Source organism: Ctenopharyngodon idella, chromosome 23 (genome assembly GCF_019924925.1).
Source record: "Ctenopharyngodon idella isolate HZGC_01 chromosome 23, HZGC01, whole genome shotgun sequence".
NCBI classification, from domain to species: Eukaryota; Metazoa; Chordata; class Actinopteri; order Cypriniformes; family Xenocyprididae; genus Ctenopharyngodon; species Ctenopharyngodon idella.
This window is the reverse complement of record NC_067242.1, coordinates 11461615-11477460: the sequence shown is the minus strand read 5'-3', so window position 1 is coordinate 11477460 and position 15846 is coordinate 11461615. Positions and strand designations below refer to the sequence as shown.

The window sequence follows — 15846 nt, the reverse complement described above, 5'->3', positions numbered from 1 at the left end:
TTCATGATTTTTTTTTTTTTTTTTTTTTTTTTTTTTTGAACATGACTTATTTTTTATTTTAATGTTTGTATCTCCAGGATACATTGCCCCTTGGGCGGTATAAATTAACTGGGGGGAAAAAATGCTTGTTTGGCAATGCAAATTGCTGGCAAGCCAAATTTTTAAAACATTTATTCTCTTATAACCTAAACTAAACATTCTTTGTTAATGTAAATGTCAAATATGACACAACAGGCTTTTGGGAAACATTTATTCGTCCATCTCCCAATTATTATTGATTTATCATACTTATTGCTCAACAGAATTTTGCAAAGAATGTTTGCTTTAAGTTATAAGAGAATAAATGGTTTTAAAAATTTGGCGGTCCGTGTATTCGCACCATCAAAATGAACCAAATGGAAAGTTGGCTTCAAGTTTTCATTTTCCATTTCTTTAGAATAATTCGCAAACGGATAATTGTCACTCGGTTTAATTTTCGATTCTACAAGTTTGTGTTGTTGCGTGCGAGTTTGATTTTTGAACAAACATAAACACTTAAGTAAAAAAAAAAAACGACTCATTATTCTGATTTTCCATTTATATAATTAGGGGATGCAGCGGGGTGTATGTATTCAGAGCGCTGTAGGCCTTTGGCACGTCTGGCCATGCAAATTTATCGCCTGCCCTACACAATATGTCAGACAGTGGCAACGTGCAGATGGACGGCAAAGCAGCTTTCAGACATGACATTCTCCTCTTCTTTATAGTTATTTTGATGCAGCTTCTATCGCGTTATTTTAATAGTCTAACTATTGTCAAGAGAGTATAGGCCTATTGTAGTCGAGCCACTATGGGAGGAAAAAATAGGCTATTTTTCAGAATTTTGCGTTCCCACGAGAAACTTCTCTCCAGACAAATACTTCCTGTTTAAAGCCTCGCTGGCAGTGTTTCAGACAGCTCTGTACGGAACGTTCACAATGGAGTTTTACTTTGAATTGGACTTAAAAAGAAATTGGGTCACTCCAGAGTTACATAACTCAAGGAGTTCAGTAAAGTTCCTGGGTCAATAACTCGTGAGCTAAACGTTTTTAAAAACACAAATGACACCTCTTTCCATTCATAGTAACGTAGACAAAGAAGTACAACCTAATTTTCCTCAATACGAGCCTTATAATATTAATCTCTGAACAGGCGGCTGAGAGACAAGTCCGAAGGGACCGTCTGCAAAGTGCAAAACCCGAAAAGCGATACTACAAAAAATAGTCAATAACTTAAAAGTTACACACTGCAGTGTCACCAAATTCAGTTTAAACATCAATGGTCTCCTACTGGTCATACTACAACACTTAGTTTGATAAAACGTCCTTTTGCATCATTTTTATTATTTGTTATTGTAAAAAATATTCCGTTAGGCTACTTCACTTTAACACATTGTACTGTTACCAAATTCAGTTCACACATCAGTGCCGTCTCCTACAGGTTGTACTACAACACTTAGTTTGATAAAATGTTTTTTACATAATCATAACAAAATCATTTTTATTTTCACAAAATCATAACAATTAGGCTATGCAAAAGCACTTTTTTTTTTCAAACTAAGTGCTATATAACCAAGAGAGCATCGATGTGTGGACTGAATTTGATGGCATTACACTGCATAACAGTGAACTTATTGAATATTTTTTTATAATAAAAATCATAAAGATTATGCAAAAGCTCATTTTACCAAACTGTTGTAGTGTGGCCAGCAGGAGAGCATTGATGTGTGAACTGAATTTGGTGACAGTAAAGTGTGTTACAGTGAAGTTATTGAATATTTTTTTGTAGTACGCTTTTCGGGTTTTGCACTTTGCAGACGGTCCCTTCGTTTCTCAGCCGCTTGTTCGAGATGAACTACACTAATCTGCCGGTAAATAAAAGTGGACTCAAGGAAAAAGAAAGAGAGTGAGGAGAAAAAGGAATGGAGAGATCAAACCGGAAATGAGGAAAACAGAAGCAATATATCGGATGACACAATGAAAGTAAGTAAAAAGAGTTTTGTGTTATTCATGGCAGAGGTCATAAATCGTTCAGCGCAGACTGAATGAAGAACAGAAAAGAGACAGATAATAGTGAGAGCAGCAGAGAGATTCCTGGATATTAAAGGGCTAACATGGGAAATGGTTAGAGATGGTCTAACTTCAGAAATACAGCCTATAAAGAAGCATGGGATGGACAATCTTGATGTTATATTACAATGGAATGTAAAAAGTAATCTATATACTCAATAAAATTGTGGTAATTTTAGTTATTAATTAAATTCAAGAAATAAGAATTGAGTAAGAATTAATCAAATTAATTCCTTAAAAGTCAACCATTTAAATGAGTAAAATTTAAGTAAAATTGAAACAAAAATATCTGAATAGCAGACAGACGTCTGTAGTCATTTGTAGTTCTTGTGTTTCTCTTTCCTTCAGTGATTCTGCTTGTTATCATCAGGTGTCTTCAATGTTGGCAATAAAAACTAGAGTTCTTAATTCATCTTTGACGTCTGTCTGTTATTCAGATATTTTTGTTTCAGTTTTACTTAAATTTTACTCATTTTAAATGGTTGACTTTTAAGGAATTAATTTGATTAATTCTTACTCAATTCTTATTTCTTGATTTTAATTAATAATATTGCTTGTAATCTATTGCCACAATTGAGTAGATATAACATATTACTTTTTACAGTGTGTGTTATGAACTGCCTTAGCCGCTATCACGAGTTGTGAGGAAACGGATCTCAAATGAAGTGCAGTTTCTGTTTTTCAGCTTGGAAAGAACACAATGGTGAAAGTGAAAGTATAAGTGTAGAGTGTATGATGCGCGATGAATATGTGCAGTGTCCTGGCCGCAATATGGAGTTATTTTCGTGTCTTTTTTATTCAATCAAACATAGCCTACTGTGTTTGAGAGCAAAAATAATTATATTGTAATAAAAAATAAAAGATTGCAAATAAAAAGTCGTAGGCCTATCAAATATAATTTAACTAGGCCTACAAAACTCTTTGCAGTGCGAGAAACTAGCCTATTTGTTTTCTTTGGTGCAGTATTATTCATCACGCACGCACAAATGTGCTCTCTGTTCTGCTGTCATTGTCTGCGAATCAAAAACATTTGCTTAAACTTTTATGAAGCTGCACTTCAGTGGGCGCAAAGCTTGGACGCGATTCAAATACTCACAACGCAAGCAAATACAGAAACGCGCTGCAAAAGGCACATACCAGGCCCGGCGATCTCAAGCCCCCCTCTGCGATGGTCTGGATGATGATGATGATGATGATTAGGCTACTTTTAGAATTAAATTAATAATTTAATTTGCCTCGCAATAATTTATAGCGCATCACGCATAACCGACGCGCTGTAATAAGTTAGCTAACTCCTCATTTTTTTAAAAAACAAAACAAAAAAACAACTTGTTTAACACCTACATCTCTTCTCATTTTTTTTCACTACGTATGGGCCACAAGAGAAATATTCGAGCTTCGATATTTAACCTGTTTATGATAAAAACAGTTATGACAGTATTTTTTTTATTACTGTCAGAAATACACATTAAACATGCAAAACCATAGCAGTTTTTAGTAGGCTATTTCACTACGAGACATATTCAGTCGCGTCCCCTGCTAGAAATTTTACGTTCCCAGAACATTCTCAGAACGTCCCCACTGGTGTTAAGGACGTTGCCTAGTAACGTTCCCAGTTGGTTCCGAGACGGTCTTTTAAGGGTTGGGGGGACGTTATTTGGCGGACCTTTAGGGAACATTCAGGACATTCTGGCAATGTTCAGGGGACTATTACTATAGGACGTTCTGTTACCTTCCCAAATGTCCTCTTTGTAACGTTCTCGCGCGACCATAAAATAACCAAAATACAGGTGCTGGTCATATAATTAGAATATCATCAAAAAGTTGATTTATTTCACTAATTCCATTCAAAAAGTGAAACTTGTATATTATATTCATTCATTACACACAGACTGATATATTTCAAATGTTTATTTCATGTAATTTTGATGATTATAACTGACAACTAAGGAAAATCCCAAATTCAGTATCTCAGAAAATTGGAATATTGTGAAAAGGTTCAATATTGAAGACACCTGGTGCCACACTCTAATCAGCTAATTAACTCAAAACACCTGCAAAGGCCTTTAAATGGTCTCTCAGTCTAGTTCTGTAGGCTACACAATCATGGGGAAGACTGCTGACTTGACAGTTGTCCAAAAGACGACCATTGACACCTTGCACAAGGAGGGCAAGACACAAAAGGTCATTGCAAAAGAGGCTGGCTGTTCACAGAGCTCTGTGTCCAAGCACATTAATAGAGAGGCGAAGGGAAGGAAAAGATGTGGTAGAAAAAAGTGTACAAGCAATAGGGATAACAGCACCCTGGAGAGGATTGTGAAACAAAACCCATTAAAAAATGTGGGGGAGATTCACAAAGAGTGGACTGCAGCTGGAGTCAGTGCTTCAAGAACCACTACGCACAGACGTATGCAAGACATGGGTTTCAGCTGTCGCATTCCTTGTGTCAAGCCACTCTTGAACAACAGACAGCGTCAGAAGCGTCTCGCCTGGGCTAAAGACAAAAAGGACTGGACTGCTGCTGAGTGGTCCAAAGTTATGTTCTCTGATGAAAGTAAATTTTGCATTTCCTTTGGAAAACAGGGTCCCAGAGTCTGGAGGAAGAGAGGAGAGGCACACAATCCATGTTGCTTGAGGTCCAGTGTGAAGTTTCCACAGTCAGTGATGGTTTGGGGTGCCATGTCATCTGCTGGTGTTGGTCCACTGTGTTTTCTGAGGTCCAAGGTCAACGCAGCCGTATACCAGGAAGTTTTAGAGCACTTCATGCTTCCTGCTGCTGACCAACTTTATGGAGATGCAGATTTCATTTTCCAACAGGACTTGGCACCTGCCAAAGCTACCAGTACCTGGTTTAAGGACCATGGTATCCCTGTTCTTAATTGGCCAGCAAACTTGCCTGACCGTAACCTCATAGAAAATAAATGGGGTATTGTGAAGAAGAAGATGCGATATGCCAGACCCAACAATGCAGAAGAGCTGAAGGCCACTATCAGAGCAACTTGGGCTCTTATAACACCTGAGCAGTGCCACAGACTGATCGACTCCATGCCACGCCGCATTGCTGCAGTAATTCAGGCAAAAGGAGCCCCAACTAAGTATTGAGTGCTGTACATGCTCATACTTTTCATGTTCATACTTTTCAGTTGGCCAAGATTTCTAAAAATCCTTTCTTTGTATTGCGATCTCAGAATTCAATTGCGATCTCAGAATTCAGGCCAGCTGATAATACCTAGAATATCAAAATCAACTGCAGGTGGTAGATCCTTCTCCTATTTGGCACCTAAACTCTGGAACAATCTTCCTAGCATTGTTCGGGAAGCAGACACACTCTGTCAGTTTAAATCTAGACTAAAAACGCATCTCTTTAACCTGGCATACACATAACACATTACCAATTTATATTTTCAAATCCGTTAAAGGATTATTAGGCTGCATAAATTAGGTCAGCCGGAACCGGGAACACTTCCTATAACACCTGATGTACTCGTTACATCAGAAGAAGAATGGCATCTACGCTAATATTAGTCTTTCTGTTTATCCCGAGTTTCACCGTAGTCAACCGGATCCGGGCCGTATCCAGGTGAGACCAAGGACCTGCACCTTGACACGACCACAACGCAGCCCTGACGTATCAGCAGAGATTGAGTCAACTAGATCATCCACTGTGAGGGCCTCATCGACACGACAGCCACGACACAGTTCCTCAACAGCCGTCCATACCGGCGTGATCCTCAATACGATCCTCAATTGGATGGAACTGAAATAAATACTTTTAATGTTGCGATCCTATTGGACTTATGATAGCAACCTGAATTGTAACAAAGCACTGTTGGCCAGAGGAGAACTGGCACCCCGACTAAGCCTGGTTTCTCCCAAGGTTTTTTTCTCCATTTTAACACCAATTTGCCACTTGTCTGCCACCTAATGTCACCTGATGGAGTTTGGGTTCCTTGCCGCTGTCGCCTCTGGCTTGCTTAGTTGGGGACACTTGACATTTGACTTGACATTTGATATTCAACAGTGCTTTGATCTGCCTGCATTGACACTATTCTTTAAGAGCTGCTGTGCAGCCAAACAATGTACCAGTTATCAATGTAAAGCTGCTTTGACACAATCTACATTGTAAAAAGCGCTATATAAATAAAGGTGACTTGACTTGACTTGACTATTGGTTTTAAGTAATATTCAAATTTTCTGAGATACTGAATTTGGGATTTTCCTTAGTTGTCAGTTATAATCATCAAAATTAAAAGAAAAACATTTGAAATATATCAGTCTGTGTGTAATGAATGAATATAATATACAAGTTTCACTTTTTGAATGGAATTATTGAAATAAATCAACTTTTTGATGATATTCTAATTATATGACCAGCACCTGTAGAACGTCCCCTTAAATTCATATCGGGAACCTTGAACTGCAGCACCTTCATTACCAAAAGAGGACGTTTTAGGAACGACCTTAATGTTCTGTAAAGGTTCAGAATTTTCGTCACCTTTAGGTAACGGTCACGTGAACGCCGTGGGTCTGCTCCATTTGAGCGCAACAAGGTCTTTTAGGCCAAAAGTGTGCACATTTGGGAAAATACTGATAGATTTCCATGTTTGCCTAATATTTCTTAATAAAGAGCAGTCAATTCTATTCATTTTCCACTAAAATTTTAGATGAAGAGCTCTGTGATTGGCTCATCAGCACACACTGCACGGAGATCGCTGAAGCACTGAGAACGAAATGGTATGAAAACAGTAGTAGGCCTACATGTTGTCATATCATTAAGTAGCCTAATTAATTTGATGACCACATGCATTAGCAGAGAAACAACAGCAATAGCCTATGTTTGCCGTGAGTTTAAATTATGGTTCTGTTCTATCACTCATAGTAGACGTGTTATATGATCTTTATATAAGTGGTCATAAACCTATGACGAAAATACAGGGGTAGGGAACGTTGATCCTGGAGAGATCAACCTGGCCAAAAAAGTCTGCGCCAAATGAACAGAACACAATAAAACGGCTATTATCACCCATGTGGAGTTCAAGAGTTCATACAATGTTGTTACAGTGAAATATAATTAAACTTTGGATTTTGTTAGGCCATTATGTCATCAGCCATGCAAGGTCACTCCATTGAACATGAGAAACCGACACTGAAAGTTCTGGTCCTGCCTTCCAAGCCCCTTAAGATGACTTCTCGTTTGAATGGCAGGGCATACGCACAGCGGGTCAGGCTGGTGCTGCTTTACACACTATGGCAGTGTTACAAGCTTACCAGGCTGACCTGCTGAAGGATCTGGATCAGGGGCAAGGTCTGTCCCCTGAGGCAGTAGAAGAGCTGCGCCGCACCACAGATCTAGCTCTCCGGGCCACTAAACAGACTGCTGCCTCGGTTGGAAGACCGATGGCAGCAATGGTGGCCATGGAGAGACATCTGTGGCTGAACATGGCTGACATCGGGGAGAAAAAAAAGGGCTTTCTCCTTGATGCACCAGTTTCGCCCTCTGAACTTTCTGGTACCTCCGTGGAGGCGGTGGTGGGAAAGTTCAGAGAGGCGAAGGTGCTCTCGGCAGCATTTAAAACCTGCATACCCCTCAGATCTGATCCTGGGCCCAGACAGACAGGAGGTCCTGGTCCGTCCCGATTCGAGGATCGGAGACAGGCCCAGAAGTCCAGTGCGGCCTCTTGGGCACCACCTCCTCCTCGGAGCAGGTCCCAGAGAAGGCGGGACTCCAGGAAGAAGAAGCAGGATCTGAGGGAGGTGATCAATCACAGACGCCAGCAGCGTCAGTGATTGATTTCCTCTCCATGAGGGTAGCTACATCTACCCTCTCCTCTCTTCTTCCACCTCCTGAGTAATGGTTGATTTTACCCAGGCACTTCTTACATTCAGGCTGAGGGCCGGGCCCCTGATGAATATTTTTCTGATGGCTCGTCTTCTGGCTTGATAATGAAGGGGCTCTTTCAGGCTTGAAAGAACCATAGATTCCATCCTTCTATGATGGTAAGTCTTTGTTCTTCGAGCCGCAGGGAGTAAGTAGGTTTATGTACTTTTATATTAAAATATGTTGACCTTAGTCTTCCTGTATAGCTTTTTCCTGGGTGTGTAAAGTAAAAAGTAAGGGGATTTAGGGCCCTGAAGTTCCCATTAGGTTGGTTATTTTTGTGTTGGTTATGGCCACCTTTAAAGCCACCATATGGGTAGAGTAGCTTTCTCCTCTGGTTATAGCTAGAGTTTGTATTAGAGATTATCACTCTTTTACTTCAGATAGATCTATGTTAAGCGTCGGCCTTCAGGGCCGCCTGACATTGTTTGGCTTGGGTTGAGCGTTGCTCCTCTGAGCTCTTGTTTTTAGAGTTTTCAGAGTTGCCTCATCTATATTGAGAGTTTTAGAGGTTGAGTTTTTAAGCCCAGGCAGATCTATGCTTATGTGTGGCCTTATAGGCCCACAGCTATAGCTGGCCTAGGCTAGAACTAGGGTTTAGGTGATATACTGAAGCATTTCACACTATGTATTACTACCCCTGTCAGAAGAGAGTGTAGTTTCCTAGTTCTGGCCTCCTCTTATCAGAGTTGTCAGGCCAAGGCCCGTTACCTCTTTGGTGTAGGTGCTAGATTATAGCAGCTAGGTAGCAGGCTATTGCTAGTCTCCCTGGTGCCGTTGTCCCAGGTAGCAGGCCCCTTATCACTATGTGAATAAGAGAATGCTAGTGTTGCTAGGCCCCACTTTTCTAGAACTTTCATTCTTTGTAAATTAGTCTTTTCCCCTGAACCCCTTGAATTAACAATTCAAGCTGAGTGAAACATTGTTAGCTTTCATTAAGCTCCTGTTAAGCTCAGGCTGAGTTAGGTACCTCACTTGATTGTTTGGTTCTCAGATTACGCTCCCTTGTAGCTTAGACACTGCCACTGGCTGACGCCTGTGTTTTCTGGAGTAGTAGGCCATGCTTGAGCCTCCTTCAGAGCACGTTGATGTACTTTGTACTCCTCTTGTTTTAAGAGTTAAGTGGTTTTCTGAGTATATTGCCTGTTGGAATGTGTGGGACAGATTTAAGCTCAGGTTGATTAAATAGTTAACCTCACTGGATAGTCTGGTTTTCATTTTGCTCCCTTAGAACTTAGACACTGCCACGAGCTGATGCCACGTGTCTTACTGAAGTCGCAGGCCTTGTTTGGGCCTCCTTCAAGAACATGATGGCGTAGGTCTGTACTCCTCTTGCTTTAAAGAGTAAAAAGTGTTTTTACTGAGTACATTGCCTGGCAGAAATTAGCTCAGGTCGAGTTAACCTCACTCGATAGTTTTGTTCTCAGATTTGGAAGCTTAGGAACACTGCCACCGGCTGACGCCTGTGTCTTTCTGCTATGGTAGGCCCTGTTCAGGCCTCTTTCAAAGCAGAGTGGCGTAGTTTGTACTCCTCTTGCTTAGAGAGTAAAAGGTGTTTTACTGAGTACATTGCCTGTTGGAATGTGTTGAATTTGGATTTAGCCCAGGTTGAGTAGTTAACCTCACTGGAGTGTTTGGTTATCATATTTGGCTCCCTTAGAGCTTAGTCACTGCCACAAGCTGACGCCACGTGTCTGTCTGGAGTCGTATGCCCTCTTTTTGGCCTCCTTCAGAACATGATGGTGTAAGTCTGTACTCTTCTTGCTTAAAGAGTAAAAGGTGTTTTACTGAGTACACTGCTTGTTGGATTGTGTTGAGGTAGACTGTTATGTGGGCACTCTACAGTCTTTTTCTGCTAATTTAACTCGTTTCAATCTGAACGAGTTCCCATGTTTGTGGGTGCTTGCTTCACCAGCAATTAAGCTGTCTTAGCTGTCTTTGGTTTGTAGAATGTTATTCTAACGTTAATGTAACATTCCCAGAATGTTAGTTTTTGGTTTGTAGAACGTTATTCTAACATTAATGTAACATTCCCAGAACGTTAGTTCTGTGTTTGCTGGGTTGCCCACCCATCCTGTCCCATATTCCACCATGAGAAATCGAGTTACCCTAAGTGCAGAGGTGGGTAGTAACGAAGTACATTTATTTCGTTACATTTACTTGAGGATTTTTTTGGAAAATTTTTACTTTTTAGAGTAGATTTAAATGTGGGTACTTTTACTTTAACTTGAGTACATTTCTAATGAAAAATCTGTACTTTTACTTTGCTACGTTGGGCGACGTTCCTCTCGTTACTTTTAAATGCAATACTGTACACAAGAAATGCGTAGTTTATTCCAAGCATGCAAGTCTGTTTTTTTTCATGAATGATGCCCCATTCACAAATGAATCACTCTTTTGAGTCGATTCTGTTCAGAGTCTTGATCAAACAAGTTGGCAAAACTGTCTAAATTGTTTCGCGAATCAGTTTGAATGATTTGTTCAGTTCCTGCACGCACGGATTCGTCTGAAGTGGTTTCTCACTCTGAGCATTGGATGAAGTGGAAGTGGACCTACAGACCAGCCAGCACAGCTATGTGGGGCACAGATGGGTGTCATCTGGGCTGTCTAACTGGGGCCCAGCTGGTTTTGTCCACAGTTTCACCTTTTTTCAGATGAAATGAACACTGCTCAGTGTGCACACTACAGGCTGTTAAATGTAACACAGAAACATCCTGGAGTTAATGAGATAATTAAGTGATAACGAGCAGACTCACTGAAGGACAGAGGAACAACAAGAACTACAACTTCAGCCACAGCCTTAGATGAAATCAACTGAAGATAAAAGACATTAAATCTCTCAAGATCTGATTAAACATCACAAACAGCATTACCAGCTTCACTTATTACTAACCAGATTGAATTTATTTCTGACATACATCTACAAAAGTTGTTATTGAGAATTACCAGAGGTTTAGATGTCGATGATTTGTTGAAAATAAGTTTGGTTTGATGTCACCATGATCGAGGTCAGTGCTTACTTCAGTTAGGCAGTTTGACTCTCGACTGTTTTAGTGTTAGTGTTTCTCTGACTGCTCTAGCTGTTTGTTATGGTAAGAAAAACAAGAGAATTCATATCCTGAGAATGAATAAAAGCCAAACGGCTTGCTGTATATATATATATAATATATATAATGGCAACATAACATACAAAGTAACTAGGTACTTGAGTAGTTTTTTCATTGGATACTTCTTTACTCTTACTCAAGTAACTATTAAGATTATTACTTTCACTTTTACTTTGAGTAAATATTTCTATAAGTACTTTAACTTGAGTACAGTTTTTGGATACTCTACCCACCTCTGCCTAAGTGGGTGTGAAAAATGAATACAAGCTCTAACAACAAAATACATTGGACACTATCTTGGCTCCGTCCCCAAGGTCTAACCTTAACAGGATTTCCTAATTGTGCCATCAGATTCCGATTCCGATTACCGCTTGTGTTGCCTAGCATGGTGTGAGATGAGAGCTGCCATCCTTACATGGTATAATGAAATAGAAAATAACTATGGATCCAGAATTTGTTTTTTTGTTTTTTTTATACCTCACCGGAGGAAATGGCGGGGATGTTTCACTCCCGTGTGATGTATTTCAGGCTTAGCCAAGACCACAGCCAGGTAAGTTAAACTGGTTTGCTGTATCCCATATCAGAGGCTGTGTCCTTAATTGCCAAATTACACTTTTAAATGTAAGTATTGGGTTTCAACTTACTTGAATGATCTAATGATACATATGGAAAAAAATACGAAATACATATAGGCTATATAAAGTGGTTCAAGTGTTAGGCTAGGCCTATCTAACCAAAATATGCCATTTTATATATTCTATTATTCATTATTATTTGCATAAATGGACAATGGTGAACATATTTAGACAGGTTTTCAACCCAGTTTTGTTTTTACGCAGTTTAATATAAAAAAAAAGTCCAGTACAAACATTACTGTCACTCGTCAACTGCAGCTGTCACTGTTGCTATGACGACAAGAACAGTCCTCCATAGGCTAGACCAGTCCGAATCCTTCGAATGCAGCTTTTGAAATGGGACCCAGCTATAGTTAGCAACCATGTGTGAATATTGTGACAATAAATTTTGTTAGTTTCATTTGCAAAATAACCAGTGGTGGACTGTAACGAAGTACATTTCTTAAGTATTCACGTACAAATGTGAAGTACTGAGGTTTTTTTTTTTTTTTTCATACTTGACAATATGTTAAGTTAATATGATAATTAACACATTTTTAAACTGTCTTTTGTAATTATTGAAAACTGAGCACTTGTATTCACAAAGGAATGCATGAAAGTCTGTTTAGATCATTAGTCAGTTTTAGTCAACTTTTTGGGATGTTGCATTGGGTCATCAGCCTATGATGGCACTCAAATGGCATGTTGTGGTGTGGAATACGGGCTCCATTGAATATATATATTTTTTTTTTTTCTCCCCTCCCTTCCTCAGTATGGCTTTTGTTCAATTCTTCCACAATATTGCATGATAATATTGAATAGTATATGGATAAATTGAAAGTTTCGACTTTTCCTGCAAAAATCAGTCTTTATCCATGTTGAAATCATTTGACAGAAATGCCAGCTTTCTCTTTTGGAGGAAAGCTGCATCAGCACTTCCTGTTTTTCTCTCTGCAGCTGTGTCCTTACCATCTACTTGTTGAACAGACTCCAGTCTATTTGTTCCCATTTACCTAGGCTGCTGTTCCAGAAGCTATCTTGTCCCATCCACAATTTGAAGAGCCACATAAATCAAAATTAACCTTTTGTAAATTCTGACAACAATTGTGTGCTCTTCATTTTTATTACACATTTCAACCATCTCTTTCAATGGCCCCTTAATATCTGAAATTACTACAACATATGGTCCAACTCTACATAAAATAACACTGAAGCAAGTTAATGAGATTTATTAAGTTATGATTGAGCATTACTGATGAACACCTGATGATAACAAGCAGAATCACTGAAGGAAAGAGAAACACAAGAACTACAACTGACTTCCAGCCACAGCCTTAGATGAAATCAACTGAAGATAAAAGACATTAAATATTTTAAGATCTCAGCTGGGGAGGACTAAACAACTCCACAAACAGCTTCACTTATTACTAACCAGATTGACTTTATTTCTGTCATATGTCTACAGAAGCTCTTATTGAGAATTAACAGAGGTTTAGATGATGTTTTATTGGTAAAAAAATTATGCCACCATCATGGTGGTCGGTAACCACCCTATAATGATAAAAATCCACCCAGTGTTTTTTTTTTTTTAAATTCCCATAAATCATAAGCACTTTGTCAGATCAAGCCATTCACAGATTCTTGGTGAAGTAGGTGATTCTGCTCATTATCTCATTAACTCCAGCATGTTTCAGTGTTACCTGTAGTGTTCACACTGAGCAGTGTTTCATCTGGGCTAAACCATGTGGGGCCTTCATGGGTGTGCTGGTTGGGAGGCGTCTGGCCAGCGGGACCATGACAGTTAAGGGGTTAATGTTTATGCAGTTGTACATTTAGAGGAGTTTCTGTTACTGAATTTTTGTTACCATTGTGGTGAAGAGTAGCGCTGTCAATTGCTATTTTCACTTTGATGCAATTTAATGTGTTATTAAATTGTGTGTGTGTGTATATATAATATATATATATATATATATATATATATATATATATATATATATATATATATATATATATATATATATATATATATATATATATATATATATATATATATATATATATAAATAAAATATGTGTATATGTATGTGTTTAAACTATGCCAACTGACTGGCGGAATCAATCTTTAGAGTTTGGTTATCTATTATGTTATATAACTGTTTTCTGTCAAGTAAGCATAAGTTCATGGTTACACTCTGTGGTAACAGTAGTTTATGTTTGGCAGTTGTTCACATATTATGATGACCATGTAGTTTTATTAGACTTTTTATAACCTTGCAACATCAAGTGACAATTTTTAGGAACCTAAAATTCATAGAAAAGTTGCCTAATCCAATCTAAAAATGTTTTTGTTTCTTTGCTAGATACACTATAGGCCTACATGCAGTGCAGTCTTGGTCCTGAGTACCCAAACACTGCACATTTGGATGTCTCCCTATAAGTTGAGGCAGTTCACACATAATAATTTGATTGCTAACCGCCATTAAATTGAAAGAAGAAGAATTTGATCTCAATGATCATGCAGGAATGATGTGAGTACAGGGCCTAAAATTAACACTCGCCAAGAGTAAAAATCAGCGTTGGCGTGTGAATGAAATGGTGTCAAATCAGGCTTCAGTCAACAATTAGCCAGTAACTTTTTTTTTTTTGTTTTAACAATGCAACGTTGCGACAACATGAACGTGAACAAACGTGAACTACGCTCTATATAGTTGACGGGTCAGTGCCATTATCACGAAAGTTTCAGCCTTTCCAATGTAAATATTCAAGGGCTGGAAGTGGAACACGCGAAAGGGAATTTGTTATTCGCACGCTGTGTGGGAAGTTTATATGGAACGCCAAATGGGTCACAATTTCACCATTACCCAAACGCCTGGTGCCCAGAAAATGCCGTTATTTGCAGCGTCTTAGACGAAAAGACGCTGCAAAATACGGCAGTCTGTAGTACAAGCAATGTAAATGACAGCGTTTTCATTGCAGAACCGCCGTTAATATTGGTGTTTTTTGATCCAATCCAAAACGCCATTCGGCTATCTACATTACGCCGTCATTTATGCCACTCGTACTACATCAGTATGCAAAAAACTATATAATGAACCACTAAGTAAAGAGAAATGTCAGTACTAAACAAAATTTTCAATGTCCACAGCGTAAGCACTACTCTTCACCACAATGGCAACCACAAAATTGGATGTGGCAGTGGATCTGTAGTTCTCAGCATGCTTTGCAAGGGACTGCATTAGGAAAGTAAATTTAAGGACTAAGTGTTATTTTATGTTTTTTCAGTAAAAGGAAAGATGTTGGTAGTTTATGTTAATGTTTATGCAGTTGTACATTTAGAGGAGTTTCTATTATTGAATTTTGTGTTACCATTGTGGTGAAGAGTAGCGCTATCAATTGCGATTTTCACTTTGATGCAATTTAATGTTAATAAATTGTATATATATACATGTTTATATTTATATAAATATTTATTTATTATTTATATTTATAGTTGACATAGCTTAAATTTTTATTTAAGCTATGGCAACTGACTGGCAGAATCATTCTTTAGAGTTTTGTAAAACTGTTATTTGTCAAGTAAGTGTAAATTTGTGGTTACACTCTGTGGTAACAGTGGTCTATGTTTGGCAGTTATTCACATAGTATTATAACCATGCGGTTTTATTAGACATTTTATAACCTTGCAACATCAAGTGAAAATAATTTTTAGGAACTTAAAATTCCCAGAGAAGTTGCCTAATCCAATCTAAAAATGTTTTTGTTTCTTTGCTAGATACACCATAGGCCTACATGCAGTGCAGTCTTGGTCCTGAGTACCCAAACACTGCACATTTGGATGTCTCCCTATAAGTTGAGGCAGTTCAGGTATATAATGGGCTGATGAGTTGAATCAGGATTAGCAAGGCTATAAACATATGTCATGGTGGTAGATCTGCTGTTTTGGGGGGTGTTTGTCCTATCCTTTCTGTCTATGTCATTCATTGCAGCAGTAGCTGTTTTCTCTCTCAACAGCATGTGTATATTGCTTGTATTGTCTATTTCTCCATTACCCTGTACAACTGAGAAGAGTGAAAAGTTCGCCTGGTTTCCAGAAAACGCTGTTATTTGTGGCATTTTAGATGAAAAGACGCCGCAAAATACGGCGATCTGTAGTACAAGCG

General features: G+C 38.7%; 1 protein-coding gene across 2 annotated transcripts in view; it reads left to right on the top strand.

Annotated features, from left to right (window-relative positions):
- The first annotated feature begins 1818 nt into the window (after positions 1-1818).
- The window catches only part of LOC127505766 (60 kDa lysophospholipase-like), a 293042-nt gene continuing 279014 nt past the window's right edge, over positions 1819-15846 (top strand). The window contains exon 1 of one of the 2 annotated variants that reach the window (XM_051881574.1): positions 1819-2000. In XM_051881574.1, the coding sequence (XP_051737534.1) occupies positions 1995-2000 (6 nt within the window). In that variant the 5' untranslated portion in view covers positions 1819-1994. Of the gene's footprint in view, positions 2001-11425; positions 11623-15846 lie in introns of those variants that run through there. The other variant, XM_051881572.1, reaches the window with a different exon arrangement.